Here is a 16688-nt window from a genome sequence, read left to right as displayed (position 1 = left end):
GACATTCAGAATTACTATGACACACTCTCAAAATCGGTCACTTTCCACTGAAAACAGCCAAAGTTTATACCTTTCAAATTCTACATTTTTTTCAAATCCACAGAAATCTGAGCACTCTTATTGTCCTACAAAGTAAATTTTGAATGGATCTTACATATCAAAAGTGAAACTTTAACTTCGTAGTTGATAACTTTTTTCTACGGACACCCCCTAGTATCATTTCAGTGCAAAAAGTCCGATTTCTTGTCGTCGTGCAGAAGAGGGTGCTGGAAATATAATGTAGTATTTTTTTCATTAGAAATTCATTAGGTTTCGTGACGAGACCTTTGAAATTTGTATCTTTTGAATCAGCAAAACAAGACGGTCCCAATGAGTATAATCATGATATGGTTTGCATGATTTTCATTTTGGTGCATTTTGGTGCATTCTGGTGCATTTTAATAAAGTACCTGAACGGAAACTACTACAAAATTTAAAAGAAAAAAGAAGTTGTACCCCTGATCTGTATGATCCCTAAACAATTACCTTGTAGGAAAATTTTGATAATTTTGGGCGGTACACAATGAAGCACGCGTTTTTTTTATCTGTTTAAAAGTACTGTCAGAAGCAACAGTTAATCAGCAAAAAGTTTGTTACTAAAGTTTGAGTTTATTTAAAATTTGTGAGAATGTTGGAAAATTGTAACATATTTTTTCTCATTTTTCGAAAAAATTTATTGAAAATCCAGTAGAATAAGCAGATAATAATTCTTTATTCTGTTCCCACTCGATTTCCTCCGAAAATTCCATTCCAAAATATTCTGAATGTAATTTTCTTCCTCAAGACATCCACATCCCGTTTGTTGCAAAATAAATAAGTGACTTGTATCAAGAAGGGCGTCGTGATTATTTCAATGAACCATGTTGCTCCGAAATTCTTTACACAAAGCTACTCACAACCAACATGTCATTGCCGTCACTTTCAATAAAGTTAAGCAGGAAAATACTGCAGCCTTCGATCTAAAAACGGACGTTTTTGAAAGATTTCCATGGGAAAGTTTTCGAAACTTGGATATTCAAGATCAGCAAGACAAGAATGAGTATAATCATGATATAGTTTGAATGATTTACCATTTTTGAGCATTTTCGGCTCTAAATGTTAATGTTCTGAAAGTATGGCATGATTATACTCCTTCGAACCGTTTCGTTCTGCTGATTCTAAGAAAATAAGTTTCATGGGTCTTGCCGCGAAAATAACTGAGATACGGTAGTTTTTCGAGAAAAATATTTTCAAATATTTTCGAAAATCTGTAACTTTTCATTTTCTATCCGTTTTACATGATTTTTTGCTCAAAAAATGCAGAATTTTTTAATTTTCATATGAAAATGCAAACGAATACAATTTGGGCCACTGTAGTGATCTCGGAGCGGGATTTTGAAATTTTTTCCAAAATATGTCATGATTATACTCATTTGAACCGTCTTGCCCTGCTGATTCCAAAAATATACGTTTTATGGGTCTTGACACAAAAGTGACTGAGATATGGTAGATTTTTGAAAAAAAAGTTTTCGAAATGTTTCGAAAATCTGTAACTTCTTCATTTTCTATTCGTTTTACATGATTTTTAGCTTAAAAAATGCAGAATTTTTAATTTTCATATAAAAATTAAATAAGATTAAACAATTTTTTGTAATTGGAAACTTACAGTTTTAACAAATGCAAATACCAAAGTTTGATACAAAATATACTTATGAGGTTGATGTTTTGCAGTTGATGATAATTGTTGCAATTTATAAATACTAATTATCATTGGGATGTATAATACTGCGGATAGAACAAATATAGCATTGAGAATGATGAAATATAAAAAATAAATGTTTAAAACTAGATAGAATTCATCGTATTTTAGGTAACTAGCGAGTCCATGTGCCGCACATAATAATAGGTAAAAGAAAATTAGGATTCCAATGAGAGTTCTATTCATAACCTTTTCATTGATAGTAATATATTTATGAGTCGCTGGGAAAAAATATAGAAAAAATCTCTGAATTGCAAGAATCGATAATATAAAACTATGGCTGTGCACAAGTGTGATAAGCACGCTTCCAAAGGCGACTGGTACGTTTATTCGCCTGAATTATTATGAATTTGAAAAAAATTGTATTTGAGCCTTACATGAAGTGTAAAGATGTTAATATAGCGCATACTGATGAGATTATTAAGAGAACATAAACTACAAAATTGGTTTTATAGAAATGGTTGGTGATTGGGTAGACAGCTGTCTGGAAGCATTTATTTTTTGTACGTAACTCGCTTCAAACTCAATGTTATAAGCAGAAAAATAAATTAAAATGTAGATCTAGCATTTTGGTGCATTCTGGTGCATTCTGGAACATTCTAGAGTATATTAACATTCTCGAGCATTCTAGAGCATTGTGAGCAGTCTTGTGCATTCTGGAGCATTCTTAAGCATTTTAGAGACGCGTAGCAAAAAGGTTTTAATACATTATACACCTATTTTGGGGTGGATAGCTATTTGTTAATGTGACGCGCGCCGGGAAAAAGTGCCACACAACGCCTAGTAGCAGGTCTTTTGAAAAACCGGAAAATTTTTTCGAAAGCAAAATTTCTTTCACCGAACTCTCATCACAGGCTTGTCAAGATCTACATTTTGGTCTATTTTTCAGCTCATAATATTACGTATTCAGAGAGTGACGTGCTTTCTAGTACTCACCTTTCTATCCCTCTCTCGATTCCTTCGGAAAATAGTTATATAAATTGGAAAAATGATAATCAAGGAGACATAAAGCACAGCGAGTATCACTATATAGTGCCAAACAATCCATAATTTTGATATGGTCATAATTGCTGAGCCAATGACATTACCGGCATTACGAAAGGTTGCTAGTAGAGTCTCATTTGTTGCATTCGATGCCATTTTTCGGGTTAAGAATGAAAACTTCATTTCTAAATTTGGGAAAATATTTCACCTGTTTTTATTTCAGAGGGTCTCTATTGCATCCAGGTGGATTCTGATGACGAAAAAAAAAGGCGTTATTTATTAAATTATGGAAAACAAATGAGGTGAAAATGCACTAAAATGCACCAAAATGCTCAAAAATGAAAATCATGCAAACCATATCATGATTATACTTATTCGAACCGTTTTGTTCCTTTGATTCTAAAAATATTCGTTTCTATATGCCGGCATTTCTGATGCATCAGAATGCACGATTTTCATTCTGGAGCATTCCTGTGCATTCTTATGCGTTTTAGTTCATTTTCGTTTATTTTCCCCACATCTTTCAACACGAAATTGTCAATTTTACGTTGTACCTCTGTAAAAACACAATAAATTCTCCATTTTTCGCATAATTTTGTTTGTTTTTCGACCAGTTCCCTCGAAAATCTAAATTTAGGTGTCTGTTTGTTCAGTTTCCCCCTCACTCTCTGTAATATCACATTGCAAATTTTACAGTACCCCCTTTTCGGTCAAAAAATTATGGAATCTCCTCAAAAACGAGCTGATCTTCAGGGTATTCGAGGAATTGCTATAATTTCAGTGCTAGCATTTCATTTTTTCCCGAAATCGTGTCCGAATGGTTATTTGGGAGTAGATCAGTGAGTTTTTGTTTGAAATTTCAAGGGAAAATAAGTGAAAAATAAATCAGAATGCTCTAAAACGCTCTAAAATGCACAAAAATGCACTAGAATGGTTCAGAATGCTCTAGAATGCCCAAAAATGCACTAGAATGTTTGTAATCTTATTTTTTCAAGTTTCAACATGCTTGCGCTTTCTTGTGCATTCTTATGCATTTTAGCTGATTTTTTCCCTAATTTTGCAATTTTTAAACTATATTTTCCAGATTTTTTGTTCTTTCCGGCTTCCTAATGTGCATGCTGCTCCAAAAATCCGACCAACACAATCCAATCTCCCTATTTACCCAATTCTACTCAAAACGACTAAAGCGAATCCTTCCATTATACCTTTTTGTGATATTTTGGGCCATGATTAGTTTATATTTAGTATTTCCGAGTACATCGGAAAAAATCAATCAGAATTCAGCATCAAAAGCGCTGATTTTTATGTCAAATCGAGGGAAGACAAAGGAAGAGGACTATTTTCAAATGGTATGGGGTTTGGAAGAAAAAATAGGTTGAAAATGAACAAAAATGCATCAGAATGCACAAGAATGCACGATTTGCATTCTGGTGCATTTTGGTGTATTTTTACTCATTTTGGCTTATTTTTAAGCATTTTTTGTATATTTTTCACTTATTTCCCTTTTCAGCTCTCTATCGCCCTCGACATCTTTACCCATACCTGGTCGCTATCCGTCGAAATTCAATTCTACTTAATTATTCCTTTGATCTACCTCATCGGTTCCAAATTCCCGGTGAAAATCCAATATTTGTTTTATATTTCTATTGGTAAGCCCCATTTTTTGGATTTTCTGGTTGTTTTGAGCAAATAGAATTATGCAGAAACGGGGTGAGATGGGATTTTGGGGAAAAATACAGATTTCTGGTTTTGGGGAGGAAAAAAGGGGCTGTTTGGCTAAAAAAAATAGAAAAAATTCTCCAGAATGCAAAAAAAATGGGAGCGAATGATTCAAAATGCTTCAGAATGCTTCGGAATGTACAAAAATGTTTTAGAATGCACAAGAATACTTCAGAATGTTCTAGAATGCTCAAAAATGCACTAGAATGATTCAGAGTGTTTGAGAATGCACAAGAATGCTATCAACAATTTCAGCGTGCATTTCTTACACATTCTCCGTTATCTCCACCCCAACCGTCTCTTTCAACAGCGTCTTTGCAAGGGTTTGGCAATTTTTGACAGGTAATAAAATGTACAGAGACATTTTCAGTCATTTTCGATCATTCTTGCTCCAAAGCGTTTAAATTTTCAGGATTTTTGATATTCATGCTATCCAAATCTTCCGATCCGTTGTGTCAATACAAAATCATTCCACAGAATGATGAAAATGATGAAAAAGAATGTCAAAAGCTTCTGGAGAATGAAGACATTCAAAATAATCAGAAATGTTTAGTTATCATTCTATCATTGTCATTTTTTCTCACTTTCGGACTAATTTTCGTAGTTTTCATGCCCATACCACTAGATGCACGGTTTTTGAGGTATTTTTTCTGTAATTTTTAAAGATCATATCTCATTTTTAGACCCCTCACCACGGTTACCACCGGAATGCTCATCATTTTTTCAAAGAATGACCAAAAAATCTTGTCAAATCGAGTTTTGACCTACTTTGGAGATGTTTCATATGCATTGTATCTGGTGCATTGGCCAATGTATGCATTTTGGAAATTGACAGAGGATGGCGATGAGATTGGTGGGTTTTAGATGGAAAATAGATTAAAAAATGAAATAAAAATGTATGAAAATGCACAAAAATGAACTAGAATGCACCAGAATGCACAAACATTTTCCAATCTTCCCCATTATTCTAGCACTTCTTCTCACCCTTTTCGCTTCCATCATTCTTTCTATCATTATCCATGAAGCTTATGAAAAATGGTATCTCCAACAATGCACCACGATCATTGCAATGCTCACTGTCATTCTGTACATGCTCAATATCATTCTGGTCAATAAGAATGAAATTATCGATAAATTGGAAGGGAGCTCTCAGAGATATGGAATATTGGATAATGTCACCGACGAAATGACAATGAGTGATTATTTTCATGATAATGATCATGATAATGATAATGAAAATGATCATTTCAGCCGATGCCGCCCATCTCAACCATATCTGGAGTGTCAATGACTATGCAAACCTCAACACCCCGTATTGTGAATATGAATCCGGAGGACCACTTGGCTGGTGTAGACATAAGGTGAATGATCGGTTGTCATTCTGTCATTTTGTGTTCATTTTCATTCATTTTCATTCATTTTCATTCATTTTCATTTATTTTCAGGGTTTGAGCGGAAAATACAAGGTGATGAGCATTGGAAACAGTTGGGCTGCTAATCACGCAACAATTTTTCATGAGGAATGCGGGCACATTGCGAAAAGTATATTGCAAGGATCAGCGTCTGGTAGGTGACATTATCAGAATGCATGATGTGCATTTTGAATTATTTTGGAGCATTTGTAATGCACAAAAATGCTTTAAAATGCAGAAAAATGTCTCAGAATGCACAAAAGTCTTAGAATGTACAAGAATGCAATTTTTCATTTTAGAGCATTTTTTACCATTTTATTTTAGCCTAATGTTTAGAAATGACCGGAAATGATATAAAATGCACAAAATGCTTTAGAATGCACAAGAATGCCACTGAATGTACAAGAATGCGAAATTTGCATTCTGAGACATTTGGAACAATTTTGAGAGATTTGAAGCGTTTTGAACAGTTTCATCGCCCAAAAATGACTCAAAATGCTCTAAAATGTTCCAGGAATGCTCCATAATCATATTTTTTAGCTTGCGAACCACTGTACCCATCCCGTCAGTCAGAAGCGTGTCGTGCTAACTTCACGGATTTCGAGGAAAACGTCAGATTAGAAAAACCTGATTATGTCTTCATGTTTACCAGGTAAATGCTCAAAAATGCTCGAGATGCGTCAAATCATTCTCAAAAATGCACAAAATTCCCAGATTCATTTCCATCGGGGACCCTCTTCCACCAAATGTCACCAGTTTGGACTTGGACCCTATCTACCAAATAATGAAAGCTCAAATGCTGAAAATGATCGAAAATGTTTCCCAAAAAATGTACATTCTGCATTCAATGCCACGTCCGAATGCAAATTATATCGAGCGCATTGTCCCAATGATGAGGAGAGGTGTTCCGACTGAGTTTATTGATGTGAGTGACATAAAAATAGTCCAGAATGATCAAAAATGCACAAGAATGCACACTATGCATTTTTGCATTTTTGAGCATTTTCAACCGTTTTTGCTCTTTTTTACCCAAAATCATTATTTTTCCAGAATCTTCTTGTCGACCACACCATGTACCATCTCGCCCGTCGCCGTTACTCCCAACTAGAAAAGGATTGTGGTGGAAAATGCATTCTAGTCGATTATGACCCGGTATTCTGGAATTCAACTATTCAAAATTTCCGGTTTTTTGACAATCGGGGAGTCTCATATTTTACCACTGTGACTCACCTGTCTCCGAGGGGGTTGGAGCATGTTAGGCATGTCTGGACGGATGTTTGCAGGAAAATCATCTAGAATCGACTCCATCACCGACTGGTCTGATAATGTCAAATTGGAATTAAATAAATCTAAAACCTATGTGTTGAGTCTTGGAAAAAATCCAACAAAAGTAGAATATCGGCTCCAAACCGAGCCAATAAAACGGGAATTAACAGTTAGAGATTTCGGATTCATACTCAACGAAAAGCTTGATTTTAAGCTCCACTGGCGCACTGCGATCAAAAAAGCAAATTTCGCAATTTACTCTATATTCAAATCATTTTGTAGCAACAACGTCAGGTTACTTTTATTGCTTTATAAAACTTTTGCTAGACCATTCTTGGAGTATGGGACAGTCGTTTCCAGCCCAACGGATATGAAAACAGTGAAATCCATAGAGGCTGTGCAAAATAATTTCACTAGAAGAGTAATGTTTAGAGTGGCACGTAAAAGAATTCTTAACACGGACCCAGAGTACCGAAGTGCTGCTGAACGCCTTATTGACTACAACCTCCAAACTCTTAAAGATCGGCGGGAACACTTTGACGTTAAGTTTTTCCAAAAACTTCTACTGGGTAAAATTGCAATTGACCACAACAATTACTTTAGTTACTCTCCCACAAAAACCAGGCGTGGCCACTCCTACCGATGGAAGAAATCAAAAACTAAAATAGGCAGATTATTTTTTACAAACAGAGTGCTGAATAAAATAGTAAATCAAAAGCCCTAGAAGAAACACAGATTCTGACATTTCTGAACTTGACTTCTGACTTCCCCTCCTCTTTTTATTGTATTTTTTTTAATTGTATTCTATTTTTAATTGATTAACCTCACGTATCGAGCATGCGTAAATAAATAATAATAATAATAATAATAATAATAATAATAAAATTGAAACATTTTAAGTTTTGTTGTATATATTGCAAATAAACGTGTTTGATGCATTTTACAACAATTTGGAGCATTTTAGAGGTTGAAAATGATTAAAAATGGTTCAGAATCCACCAGAATGCTAAAGAATGCGAAAAGTGCATTTTGAAGTACTGTGAAGTATTATGAATAATTTAAAACAGTTTAAGCAGGACTCGAAATGAGCAGGAAATGTCAAATTTTATTTTTCACAAAATAAAAAATATTTCCTTAAATTTTAAGTCAAAAATCAATAAAATCGGTTAGAATCTAAGAAAGTTACGGATTTTCGAAAACTTTCGAAAAAACTAAAATTAGAAAAACTACCGTAACCCACTGAATTTCGTGTCAAGACCAATGAAACCTATATTTTTAGAATCAAAGCTTTCAAACAACTATAATCATGCTGAGGTTTGAAAAATCTGAAAATTTCAGAATTTTTAGTCCCAGAGGTCAAAATTTTTGAAAGTTTTAAAGTATGGCTTGATTATACTTATTTGAACCGTCTTAAAGTGCTGATTTTAAATTCATAAGTTTTGAATCGTTATTCAGGAAAGTGAACAAGTTTTTCATTATTTTTCAATGATTTTTGTCTCAAAAAAACATTATTTTCACACAGACATACGGACAAAAACCACTTCTACAAACAAAAATGATCATTGTCTGAGTGTCTAATCTCATCTTTGATGTATGTTTGATCGAGACTGATAAGATAAGCATTTCGTCGCTAAAGGACGCTCAGAAGGTCATTTCATAGAAAATTTTTTGTCTTTTTTTCTCATTTCTATCATTTTCTTACTATGGAACTCGTTGTGAATTCACCCGATTCTCAACAAATCTTTAATCAACTCATCAATCTGTCCGCTGAAACTCACGGATGGTCACATCAACCGTATGATTACAAGTTCTATTCGGAGAACTTTGATGGGTACTGGCTAGTGGCAGTGGTGGATAAGGAGAAAGGTAAGAGGAATTTTTTGGTATAAAAAATGTGAGATCATGTTGGAAATTAAGGGAGTTAGGAGGGCTTGAAAATTCAAGATTTTTCGTAAAAAAAAAATTACCGTAACTCAGTGAGTATTGTAGTAAAAGTCATAATTTTTACATTTTTGAAATCAGCACGTCAAGACGATTTGAATAAGTATAATCATGCCATGTTTTAAAAAGTTTTGACCTCTTGGGCCCAAAGTTCTGAAATTTTCCGATTTTTCAAACCTAGACATGACTATACTTGTTTGAAAGCTCTATTTCTGGTGATTCTAAAAATATAGGTTTTATCTCTTTTGAACTGAAACTGGGTGAGGTACGGCAGTTCGAAGGAATTTCAGATTTTCGAAAATTTTCGAAAATTTTCGAATATCGATATCTCACTTAATTTTTAACATTTTTACTTGATTTTTAGCTCGATGGACGCAAAATTTTTTAGACAACCTAAATTCTCAATATCAGCACGTCAAAACGATTCAAATGAGTATAATCATGCCATACTTTAATTTTCCAAAAATTTTGACCTGGGACTCAAAATATGAAATTTTCAGATTTTTCAAACTTGGGCATGTTTATACTTGTTCGAAAGCCAATTCTAAAAATATAGGTTTCATTAGTCTTGCCACGAAATTCAGTCGGTTACGGTTTTTTAGATTTTTCGAGAATTTTCGAAAATCCATAACTTTCTTCGATTCTAACCGATTTCATTGATTTTTGTCTTAAAATATATGGAAACAATCGCTTATTTTGAGAAAAATAAAGCTTGAAATTTTCAGACGCCTCTAGCAATTTCGTAGCTGGTGGCTGTCTTGCCCGTTGGGATGACGCCAACGGTCCTCCTCTCTTCTCCATCGGTCTTTTCTACACAAACGAGAGATATCGTGGTCAAGGACATGGAAAGCCGATTTTTCAGAGAATGATGGATATTGTGGGCGATGGGAATTGTGTGTTGACAGCAGGTGCGTTGTTAGAGCATTCTGGAGCATTTTCGATCATTCCGATCATTTCGATCATTCTGATTCTAATTATGATAATTCCAGCTGTCGACATGTCCCAAAAGTATGCAGATGTCTTCGGCTTCACAGAAATGCCATCTTACTGGCATATGGAGGCAGACGTGCAGCCAGGGAAGGTGAAAATTCCAGAACTGTCAGGGGAGTACTGTACCAAGGTGGGTTCCTAGTGAAAAATCTTCAAATTTTACATTTTCAGAACTTGAAAAATGTTGACGAAAGCCTCCTAGACGCCTACGACTTGACTATTTGTCCAAGAAATCGGAAGAAACTTATGAGAATTTGGTTTGAGCAGGATCAGGTTTATACCAGGGTGAGCATACTAGGCTTGGAGCTCCTTATCAACTTGTTTTCATTTTTTCAGGTCGCTTTTGACAACACCAACCAAAAAATAGTGGGGTACTGTACTATCCGAGTTGTTAACTTGAATCGCCTGTGCGCTGCTCCGTTCTACGCTGAAAATGAGGAAGTGGCGACACGTCTTCTTGCCGACGTCATCAGGGACATTCCGGATTTCGAGAAGTTTAAAAATCTGATTTTCTGGTACCCAGCGATCAATAAAAATATGGAGAGGTCCGTCATAACAAAATAGTTTTTTTCAAAAATCTTTTTCAGCCTGATCAATCGATTCGTTGGTGCAGATGGGTACAGTATCAAAGTGGATTTCCGTGTTCAATTCACCAAGAAGCTTCTAGAATCCAGAGATGACGTCGTGTATTCCGTGGCTTGCAGTACTCATCAATTTGTGTAATTTTTTGTGTTTTTTTGAGTTTTCCGAATGAATTGTTGTATAATACATCTGTCTGTGCGTCTGTGCGTCCAGATGTCCGCATGAAAATTTCAAGAATCATAGAGAAGGTATTCAGTAACAACATATCAAAAAATCACAAAAGATTCCCAAAAATTTGATGGTCAATTTCATTTTCGAAATTTTTAGATTTCTGAAAGATTTCAAGATATATTATTAGTAATCATCAAAACTGAGGCATAAACCTTCCCAGTGGCCGTGGCCTAGAATCCCAAACTAGGTCACCAACACCAAAATTCTTATTTTTTAATTTTTTATTTCCGGTCGTTTTAAAGCCATGATCCACCCAGTGGACAGGTGTTGTCTCTATTCCTCTATCTCCCTCTCTCTGTCTATTTGTCTAACTGTCTGTCCAGATGTCCACAAAGTTTCCCAACGTCCCGCAATATTACGCAACAGCTGCCCGCTCCTCCACTATATATTCTCATCGTTTTGATTTTCTGCGTCCCCATCAACTTCTGTGTGTCCGGATGTACTTTTTCCCCACCCAATATATATTTTTATCAGTGTCTAAACATCATTTTTCTTATCATGCCCACATAAAATTATCATTTCGTCGCAATACACGGTCAGGAGGTCGCAATGACGTTTTCTACTCTATTTAACCTTTTTTTCTACTTTTTTAAACCAGAAATTTAGTTTTTTTTACTTCCAGAATCTAGAATCCATATGGAGCTCCTGATCAACCCACCCGATTCCCAACCGATTTTCGATCAACTCATCCAACAAGCCGCTGAAACTCACGGATGGTCACATCAGCCATATGACTACAAATACTATTCGGAGGGATTCGATGGTTACTGGTTTATAGTGGTAGTGGATAAGGAGAAAGGTGAGGAGATTTCGAATTTTTTGGTATAGAAAATGTGGGATAATGTTGGAAATGAAGGTAGTTAGGAGGATTTGAAAATATAAGTTTTTTGTTTAAAAAAACTACCGTAACTCAGTGGGTACTGTAGTAAAATGAATAAATTTTACATTTTTGAAATCAGCACGTCAAAACGATTCAAATGAGTATAATCATGCCATACTTTAAAATTTTCAAAAATTTTGACCTCTGGGACCCAAAATTCTGCAATTTTCAGATTTTTCTAACCTAAGCATGAATATACTTGTTTGAAAGTTCTATTTTTGGGAATTCTGAAAATATAGGTGTTATTGGTCTTCACACGAAATTGAGTGAGATACGGTAGTATTTCGAAATTTTGATTTTTCGAAATTTTTCGAAAATCCGTAACTTTCTTAGATTTAAGCCGATTTCATTGATTTTAGGCGTAAAATTTAAGGAAATATTCCCTCATTTTGAAAAAAATAAAATATTCAGACCCCTCCAACAATTTCGTTGCCGGAGGTGCTTTGGCTCGTTGGGACGCACCCAACAGTCCCCCACTATACGGCATCGGTCTTTTCTACACAAACGAGAAATATCGTGGTCGAGGGCATGGAAAACTGATTTTCCAGAAAATGATGGATATTGTGGGCAACGATAATTGTGTGTTGGTGTCAGGTAATTAGGTCATACTAATTTAGAAAAAAAATTCAGCATTTTAGCATTCAACATGTCCCAAAAGTATGCAGAGGTTTTTGGTTTTAAGGAAATGCCGTCGTACTGGCATTATGGGGCAAATGTGAGGCCAGAAATGGTGAAAATTCCAGAACTATCGGGGGAGTACTGTACCAAGGTGGGTTATGAGGGGTCTAGGCGAAAATCTTCAAATTTTGAATTTTCAGAACTGGAAAAATGTTGATGAGAGCCTCCTAAACGCCTACGACCTGACTATTTGTCCAAGAGATCGGAAGAAACTTATGAGAACTTGGTTTGAGCAGGATCAGGTTTATACCAGGGTGAGCATACTAGGCTTGGAGCCCCTCATAAACTTTTTTTCATTTTTCAGGTCGCTTTTGACAACACCAACCATAAAATAGTGGGGTACTGTACAATCCGAGTCATTAATCTAAACCGCTTGTCTGTTGCCCCGTTCTACGCTGAAAATGAAAAAGTAGCCGCACGTCTTTTAGCCGACGTCATCACGGACATTCCGGATTTCAAGAGCTATGAGTGTTTGCTCTTTTTGTATCCGTCGATTAATGAGAAGATGGAGAGCCTTATCAACCGATTCGTTGGTCCAGATGGGTACAGTATCGGGTACAGTACGAAAAAGAGGAATCAATTCACCAAGAAGCTTATAGAATCCAGAGATGATGTGGTGTATTCAGTGGCTTGTAGTTCTCATTCATTTGTTTGATTTTCTCAGAAAAATTGAATTTCAGGAATAAAAGTTATAGTTGCGTTTCTGTGAAGCATTTTGGGGCATTTGAAAATATCAGGCTGCAATAGAATGCTAGAAAATGAAACATCATGAAAAACGAGAAAGTTACAGAGTTTCGAATATAATCGAAAAAAGTGAAAATAGATAAGTTATCATAACTCGGACACTTTACGGAATAACGGTTCAAAACTTGTAAAATTGAAATCAACACGCCAAAACGCGTCGAATGAGTATAATCATGCCATACTTTAAAATTTTCAAAAATTTGACCTCTGGGACCCAAAAATTCTGAAATTTTCAGATTTTTGAAACCTTAGCATGATTATACTTGTTTGAAAGCTCTGTTTTTGGTGATTTCAAAAACATAAGTTTCATTGGTTTTGACACGAAATTCAGTGAGATACGGTCGTTTGTGATTATTCGAAAATTTTCGAAAGTCCGTAACATTCTTCAATTCTAACCGATTTCACTGATTTTTGGCTTAAAAATTATGGAAATATTCTCTTATTTTGTTAAAAACCGTCTTGGCACCCTGATTTCAAAAATTCGAAAATTGCGGGTCCTGCTTCAAAATAGACACATTTTCTTATTTTCGAAAATGTTCGAATATCTGTAATTTTTTCTCTTTTTAGCCTTTTCAGCATGTTTTTTCACGAAAGAATTTAAAAGTCCGCGACCAGTGGGAATAAAACATACTTATAAAACATACTATAAAACATATTTTTTGTCATTATTGACACCTCTAACCAGAGTAACAAGAAAACCCAAAAACCCAGTGTAGTCCCCCCTTCAAAAACTACGAATTTGCCATCCATTAATCCTATTTGCTCTCTCAAAGTGTCTATTTGTATACCCTCCCTCCTCAACGGGGGTAATATACCCACTCAACTCCCGTCATTTAGTAATTTTCGGGCCGATTTCCCCCCAAAAAAATGCTGAAATTTTGTATAATTTTTTCGGTATTACTTGTCACGGGTGTCCAGGGAATTTTCGGTCCGGACGATGCGCAATACAATGAGACGGAGGCGCGAATGCTGCTCAACCTAGCCGCCGCTGCATACTCACTGGATGCCACACCGTGTCTGCAGAGGTACAGTAATCCAATTCGATATTATTTCCAATTTTTTTTTCCAGAACCTTCACACCTGCGGAAAACCAGACCTTACTCACCACCTTCTCTGTTAGATGTGATTTTATTGGTAATCCGTGTGCAGGGTACATCGTGGTGTCAGACGTCTTGCAACAAATTACTGTAGTTTTTCGAGGCACCAAAACAAGTGTAACTACCTACAGTAACCCGTATACCATACCGTAAAGTTATTTCAGAGTCAACTTCTGCTGGAAGGGTGGACTACGCTGAAACCTAGCGCGGATTTCTATGGGATGGGTCTAGTGAACACATATTTCCGGTCTGGCCATGAAAAAACTTGGCAATACGTCCAGGACGCGTTGAGTATCCCCCAATACCGGAATTATGATGTATATGTGACAGGACACTCGTTGGGAGGAGCCCTAGCAGGTCTCGCGGCTCCCAGAATTGTTCATGATGGTAATTTTTTTTAAATTTTTGGTTGGAATTTTTATTTTTGTTTTATTTAGGACTCCGTCAAAGCCACCAAATAAAAGTTATCACGTTCGGCGAGCCTAGAGTTGGAAATTTGGATTTTTCGCATGCTTATGATCAGCTGGTACCCTATAGGTGAGTGGTATCAGTTATTTGAAAAAAAAAATCAAAAAAAGGGGGAATTGTTTGCATAGTGTGGAGGAATTGTTGACAATGACTCAGCTGGATTAATTTGAAAATTGTATTGTATAGGTTAAGAATTATTTATCATAGCTTGAGAATGATTTTTGAGCATTCTCGAGCATTTTCAAGCATTTTTGTGCATTCTAGAGCGTTCTGAAACATTCTGGAGCGTTCAGAAACGCACTGAAGCATTATTGAAAGTTTTTGAGAATTTTGGTCCGGTTTGGAGCGTTCTAGAAGGTTCAAAAGTGTTGTAGAGCATTCTCAACAGTTTTTGTGCATTCTGGTGCATTCTTGACTCGTAATTTGCTTAAACCGCAATATTATGAGCTGAAAAATAATCCAAAATGTAAATCTCGGTGAAAAGTTGCTCAAAAAACCCAAGAATGCTCCAAAATGCTCCAAAAAGTTTCGTAGTACTCCAAAATGTTCCAAAGTTCTTCAAAGTGCGCTGGAAAATTTGACAATGCTCTTGAATGCTCCACAATGTTCCAGAATGCTTCCGAATGCACCAAAATGCAAATTGCGCAAATTCTTACTGTAGTTTAAAGGCGCATAGAAAAAAAGTTTTCCTACAGTTTACAAAAATTACACAATTAGCAGTTTTCTATCGGATTCAATAAAGTTTTGGTGTAATTTTTTTGGCAATAATGCTCCGAAACTTATTTTTAAGATTCAAAAAAACTCTAAAGATGCTCTAAAACGGACCAGAATGCTCCAGAATGTTCAAAAACTCTCGAGAATGCTATAGAACACAATTGAACACTCCAGAATGTTCTAGAACGTTCTAGAATGCTTCAAGACGGACCAGAATGTATAAAACCTTTAGAGAATGCCCAAGAACACTCTTGAACGCTTCAGAATGTTCCAGAACGCTCTAGAATGCTCTAGAATGCTCAAAAATGCTTATTTTCAATTCCAGTTTCCGCGTCACCCATGCCATTGACATTGTTCCCCACCTCCCCGCGTGCGTCAAAGATCTCTCCTATACGCCACCAGCCGGAAGTGACGGATCCATGCCGTGCGACCCGATGAGTACCAACGGTGGCTATCATCATGCTCTCGAAGTTTGGTACCCGGGAAATATGACAGTGGGCAGTCCGTATATGATTTGTACGGGGCTGCCGAGAGATGAGGATTTTAGTTGTTCGAATGCGCCGAAAGTGGATCTGGATGATACGACGTTGGGCGTGTGGGATCATCGGAACTATTTCGGGGTGGAGGTAAGAAAAACTTGACAAAATATGTTAAATTTGATATCAAATGATAATTTTTCAGGTTCCGGATTTTGGAAAAGGTGGGTGTGACCCCACAATGACATTCAAAGGACCACCAACCAAGACTGGAGTCTTATCCCTGGTTAGCAGTGTATTTGGAAGGAAAAGACGGGCGGTGTGATTTAAAAATTATTGATTTTTTATTTTCTCACGTTCATTCATGTACAAACTGTCAAAAAGTAAAAAAGATATCATTCAATAAACGTGTTCCGACATTTTCTTGGATTCCTTTCTTTCTGGGGCAGGAAAAAAGCAAAAAAACTGATGAGGCGCATTTTCCAAGAAAAAATTTATTTTCCAAAATAAATTCGATGAAAATCTACAAAATAAACGTATTGGTGATAATCCTTGCTGCTCTTTTCGATGTGGTGACTCCAATCTTCACGGAAATCGATGGGATTTATAATGAGACGGAGGCGAGGGTGCTGTTTGAGTTGGTGGCGGCGGTGCATAATAGTGACCCGCAGTTTTGTCTGAAATCGTGAGTTTCAGCATTCTAGAACATTCTCAAGCGTTCAGAAATGC

General features: G+C 36.0%; 3 protein-coding genes across 3 annotated transcripts; all 3 read left to right on the top strand.

Annotated features, from left to right (window-relative positions):
- Positions 1-4906: 4906 nt before the first annotated feature.
- Positions 4907-7188, top strand: GCK72_021550 (uncharacterized protein; the record flags this gene model as incomplete). The annotated part of the gene is made up of 8 exons (XM_003104415.2): positions 4907-5121; positions 5164-5333; positions 5452-5676; positions 5732-5841; positions 5926-6046; positions 6433-6544; positions 6607-6817; positions 6943-7188. The coding sequence occupies 8 exons, from the start codon at positions 4907-4909 to the stop codon at positions 7186-7188; spliced, it is 1410 nt and encodes a 469-aa protein (XP_003104463.2).
- Positions 7189-8861: 1673 nt separating this feature from the next.
- Positions 8862-10812, top strand: GCK72_021549 (uncharacterized protein; the record flags this gene model as incomplete). Its single annotated transcript, XM_053734346.1, has 6 exons — positions 8862-9024; positions 9825-10007; positions 10089-10180; positions 10261-10374; positions 10426-10634; positions 10677-10812. The coding sequence occupies 6 exons, from the start codon at positions 8862-8864 to the stop codon at positions 10810-10812; spliced, it is 897 nt and encodes a 298-aa protein (XP_053583259.1).
- A 726-nt stretch (positions 10813-11538) lies between these two features.
- GCK72_021548 (uncharacterized protein) lies at positions 11539-16284 on the top strand (the record flags this gene model as incomplete). Its single annotated transcript, XM_003104433.2, has 11 exons — positions 11539-11701; positions 12194-12376; positions 12421-12551; positions 12601-12714; positions 12765-13076; positions 14123-14229; positions 14274-14418; positions 14466-14688; positions 14739-14838; positions 15809-16109; positions 16165-16284. 11 exons carry the CDS (start codon positions 11539-11541, stop codon positions 16282-16284), a joined length of 1899 nt encoding a protein of 632 aa, XP_003104481.2.
- Between the last annotated feature and the right edge of the window lie 404 nt (positions 16285-16688).

This window comes from Caenorhabditis remanei, chromosome V, assembly GCF_010183535.1.
Source record: "Caenorhabditis remanei strain PX506 chromosome V, whole genome shotgun sequence".
Classification (NCBI taxonomy): domain Eukaryota; kingdom Metazoa; phylum Nematoda; class Chromadorea; order Rhabditida; family Rhabditidae; genus Caenorhabditis; species Caenorhabditis remanei.
The sequence above is the reverse complement of the archived record's forward strand: the minus strand, read 5'-3'. Positions and strand labels throughout refer to the sequence as shown.